The 4,748-nt window shown below is 35.0% G+C and overlaps 1 protein-coding gene across 1 annotated transcript; it reads right to left on the bottom strand.

Moving 5' to 3' along the window:
• Positions 1-2,603: 2,603 nt before the first annotated feature.
• On the bottom strand, positions 2,604-3,946 carry LOC132289221 (cucumber peeling cupredoxin-like). The gene is made up of 2 exons (XM_059789946.1): positions 3,659-3,946; positions 2,604-3,296 (listed from the first exon to the last, which is right to left on the bottom strand). The coding sequence occupies exons 1-2, from the start codon at positions 3,840-3,842 to the stop codon at positions 2,710-2,712; spliced, it is 771 nt and encodes a 256-aa protein (XP_059645929.1). The 5' UTR covers positions 3,843-3,946; the 3' UTR covers positions 2,604-2,709.
• Positions 3,947-4,748: the final 802 nt, after the last annotated feature.

The raw sequence follows: 4,748 nt of genomic DNA, 5'->3' as shown, positions 1-4,748 counted from the left end.
CAACTTTCTAACACATTTACACTTCCAAACTCTAACGTATTTTTACAGTCAAGAATCCATTGAAGTTTGCTTCATACAAGTATTAAAACAAATAACTACAAGAATGAAAAATATATATGTTTCTTATCAATAAATTCACATTAGAAAGTAAGACCTACGTGCTCCGCCCTTGACTAGTTATTAATCCATTATATAATAAATTACCCAATTTAACAAGAAATTATCAAGTCATCGACAAAGCCCTTTATATATATATATATATATATATAAATAAAATTCAATATTTCACTGGATTAACAATAATAATCCACGATATCCATCTACTTATGCCTTAGTGCCTTATACACGAAGATTTTAGGTCTTCTTCAATAAACTAACAATGTGTTTTGATTTATTAGGTTGGACCCTATTATATTTTATTATGGTTTATTTTGTGATTGGGCATGTTTATGGTTCGTGGGCTTGCTCATATTTAAGATTTGACCTTTGTAAATTTTATAACTCTTTTTATTTATAGAAATACTATGGATTGGGCTGGGCTGATAGAAAGAGGAATAGTAATACACGGACTTATAGGAAAAATAATACTAAATTTTTTTTTCAATTGGACTTGGATTATAGCCCAGGTTAGTCCATTACTAGTTCCTCCCTTGATTAGAGGTAGTTATTGGTATTGGTGTTTGCAGCAATAAGAACAGAGCGTATGAAAATTGAGCGGCCATTTGGCTTATTGCACCCAAGTGATCAATTTTAGGTAGGCAATAATTACGAGTTATTAGTAAATATAATGATCTTTGTTGGGTTCACTTTTTTATGGTGCTTTTGTTTATTGGGTTTGTGATGACCGTGCAAGTTTCATATATTTTGGTTTATGTGGATGTTGCGATCATTTTTATGGTGCAATCACTTACTTTGATTTCTCTCTTCCACCAAACTTGATTTCCATGGCTGGTGATGGGTAATTGGAGATTGAACTTGGATAGGAAGTCCAAGCAGCCTTTGTAAAGAACGTATTTGGTAAGAAAATTAATTACTGTACTGTAGAAGTAACTCAAACTAGTGAACTGTGACGATGATTTTGGCTTTGTGGAAATCATGTTTAATATTATGGAAAATAGGAGAGAGAGAACCAAGAAAAGATCAACAATACTGCTGTGTAGGGGAAGAAATTAAAAAGTTTTGGGGATCAATTAGGACATTTTTGTCCTTTAAATCTGCTGATTTTTTTTTAAAAAATTAAAGTGGATTAAAAAATTGAGGGTAAAATTGTCATTTCGAACCTTTTTAACAGTAAAAGTGACGGAAAAGTGATTTGGGGTCTAAGTGATAGTAATTTTCGAAAGGTATTTGCATGTGAAATTTGACCAAACCTCATGGAGTGTCATTGAAAATAACTTATTTTATTTTATTTTTTAAAAATCCAAACGGAAGTAATCTAATGTAGAAATTAAGGGTTTGACAACCATAATTGCTTTGTACTTTTACTTTGACCCGAATATTTTTGCTTCAGAGTGTATTCAACACTATTTCAAAACTTGTTTGATAACGTAAATTTGTTACAAGATTTTTAGAAGCAAAAACATGAAAGTATGTTTGGTAAAAGTGTTGCAAGTTTGAAAATTTGAATGGATAGTTAAAATTATTATTTTAGGAATTTTTTTTTTTTTTAACAGTGCTTTGTTATAGTGCGGAAGCAAATAAAAGCATCATTATGATGCTTTTGATTTTGGCCTTAATTTTAGAGGCGTTTTGATACTATTCAAATGACAACAAATATTATTAAATATGTTTCGTATTTTTTTTTGCTATAATACACAGTCAAAAACAAAAAACAAAGTAAAAATATTAGACAAACAGGCATGGGCGAATCAATTAGAAACATTAATTAACAAATAATATATTCTAGAATGAGACTGGAATAAAAGAAAAAGACCCTAGGTCAGTCAAGAAGCTCTCTCTAGGCTACGGAGAAACATATTTAAATTTATCACGCTTTTTTTATTTTTATTTATTTATTTTTGGACTTTTTCCATTTTTCTATTTGGTCATAACTTCCAAGTGATTTTCCATAGAAGGAGACAAGAATGGCTTCGATGACAAAGTCAGTTTTTATAAAGCTAGGAAAATGCTAAATTTCTATTTTTTAAAAAATAAAAATAAAATAAATAAAAAATTGGATGTTTTTATGGTAAAATTCGAAAATTTGTTCCATGTTCCTACGTTGGAATCATTTTTTCTTATCCTCACTCATTATAACTCTCCTTGTTAGATAATAATAATAATAATAATTTAATAATTTAAATTAATCACTTTATTATAAAATGTTAACTGCACTTTATTTATCACGTTTGATCCATCAATTAAATACAAAAAATTAATAAGAGTCTAAAAACGAATTTGGACGGAATGTAGTGCTTCAGAAAGGTAGTGAAACTGCACTCTATATTTTTCTCAGGAACAGGTAAAGGCAGCTATCAAAGTTAGTCAAAAGGTGACACTTTTTCTATGGATCGGGAATTATTAGCGGGTTGAAAAGTTTTACACACACATGTAATATCACGATTCATGGATTAATAATATAATACCAAAATGTGGAGCTGAAATTATAAAAATCTGCTTTATTGCTATATATTAAAAAGAACTCAAATGTGTAGAGTTATTTGATATTACATAAAAATGAATCACACAAAATTAATTCTATATCACCATCTAATATAACAAAACTGCCACAATGGACAACAAGGTTACTGGCAAGGGGGCCACGGCGAATGATGGCGCCGAGCTGCTAGGCGGCGGTGGAGGTGGAGGAGACATGGAGCCTGATGGCGGCGGGGCAGTTGTGGGAGGAGGTGTAGCGGGGGTACTGGGTGATGGTGGGGAGGCAGTGGGAGACGGAGGAGAGGCAGTGGGAGATGGTGGGGAGGCGGTGGGGGTGGGTGATGGTGGGGAGGCGGTGGGAGACGGAGGGGACGCTGTGGGGGATGGTGGGGAGGCAGTGGGAGACGGAGGAGAGGCAGTGGGAGATGGTGGGGAGGCGGTGGGGGTGGGAGATGGTGGGGAGGCGGTGGGGGTGGGGGAAGGAGAGGCTGCGGCGGCGGTGACGTTGATGGCGAGCTTTTGGCCCAAAGAGCAATGTTGGGGGAAGGTGCATAAGAAAAAGTATTCGCCGGCGGCGCTGAGATTGATTCTGGCCGGACTGGTGGTTGTGAGGGTGGTGGTGTTGGTGGTGTTGCATGATTCATATGCTGCCTTTGTCACTCGAGCCACGTCGTGCGTTCCATTTATAAAGTTAAAGACTGCATAAACACATAAAAATTAGATTTAAAAAAAAAATCCACAATTTTCACACACACACATATATATATATATATTTACACAGGCATACTTTTATTTATCACAAATAACTTTAGAAATTTTATATATGTATGTATATCCATAATTCTATCTAGAAAACTAGAGTGGCTTGGTTAGGTTTTTAAAACTAAATATATATATATAGAAATATATTTGAAAAGTGTTATACGAAAAAGAAAATATTTTCAACGGAAACAAACCGATTTTGAATTCTGAAAAATAAAACTACTTTTGGAAAATTGAAGGAAGCACAGACCGACGCTATGAAATTAAGTATATATGGATGATGTATGTATTTAATTACCGAGAACATCGCCGACGACGAAGGTCTGATTGGCAGCCCAAGCAGAGTAGACGTTGGCACCACTGGGTACGATCCAACCTATTTGTTGGCCAACAACATGTTCAGTCAGTGCTGCCGAGCTCTGTAGCATAGCCGCTACTGCAATGGCCATCAAAACAACCATGTTCAATTTTCCACTTGCCATTGCTGCTGTCTTAATGTTGTGTGTGTTCTTTGATCGCCCCTGCTAACTCTTTCTATTTTGGTTGGTAAATAAATGTTTGTGAGAATATTGAGGGTTGTGTAGTGTATAGAGTGATATTTATAGAGACAAAGGTTGTTGGGTTAGTAGTGGAGGATTGTACCGTTGGATGGAGGCCACGCGTATAATGAGATCTAGGTTTGAAGATGAGGTCTGAGGTGACATCAATTCACGACCGTTTCGTGGAGTGGGCTTATTGGGCCACTACACATTCATTGCCGTGTTTTGGACTTCCAGAATTTTAGAAGCCGCGTAAAACACATATTTACCAACCGAACCAGACTTTTGAGGGCGTTGACTAGTCTTTCTTTGGCGTAGTAGACTTTAGTAGTAGTATCTTCTTCTTTTCTGAATAGTCGTCGGTTCGTGTTTTTTTTTTTTTTTAAAAAGAAAAAGAATAGTCGGTTCATGGGCTGCGCCAAAATATCTAATTGGTTCGGTCCGAGTCCGGACTTCGGGGCAGATTTGGTCCACATCGCATTATTAAATAAAATGTTGACATAGTCGTGATACATATGTGCTTGGTCTCTTTATTTGTTGTTTGGCTTTGCAGCTGCTATGTTCTTTCACACTTGTTTCTTTGACAATCGGTGTTATCTTGGCCTATATGCCGCCATTGTATTAATATTTGATTATCTCTCATAAATTTATTTTCTTTTAATTAACTCGTTGAATGAAATTACTCCTCTTTTTACATGATTTATAAGGGTTTTAATTATATGTACATGGAGTTATTGTTTGGGCATGATAAGAAGAAACTACACGTGTTTACCAAAAACACTAAAATACCCAATGTCATTATTTGTTGCAATAAATATATCATTACGAAAGTTCCGGGGAAAAAATTGA

Source organism: Cornus florida, unplaced genomic scaffold (genome assembly GCF_030987335.1).
Source record: "Cornus florida cultivar Cherokee Brave unplaced genomic scaffold, ASM3098733v1 CherokeeBrave_3.0.0_Hap2_scaffold_179, whole genome shotgun sequence".
NCBI classification, from domain to species: Eukaryota; Viridiplantae; Streptophyta; class Magnoliopsida; order Cornales; family Cornaceae; genus Cornus; species Cornus florida.
Note: the sequence above shows the minus strand (reverse complement) of the source record. Positions and strands in the feature narration are given on the sequence as shown.

Bases quoted from the DNA above. Each gene is read 5' to 3' on its own strand.
- LOC132289221 (XM_059789946.1), bottom strand. From the start codon at position 3,842: ATGGCAAGTGGAAAATTGAACATGGTTGTTTTGATGGCCATTGCAGTA. The intron at 3,297-3,658 runs GTAATTAAATAC...GTGTTTATGCAG, and splicing joins CGTCGTCGGCGATGTTCTCG to TCTTTAACTTTATAAATGGA.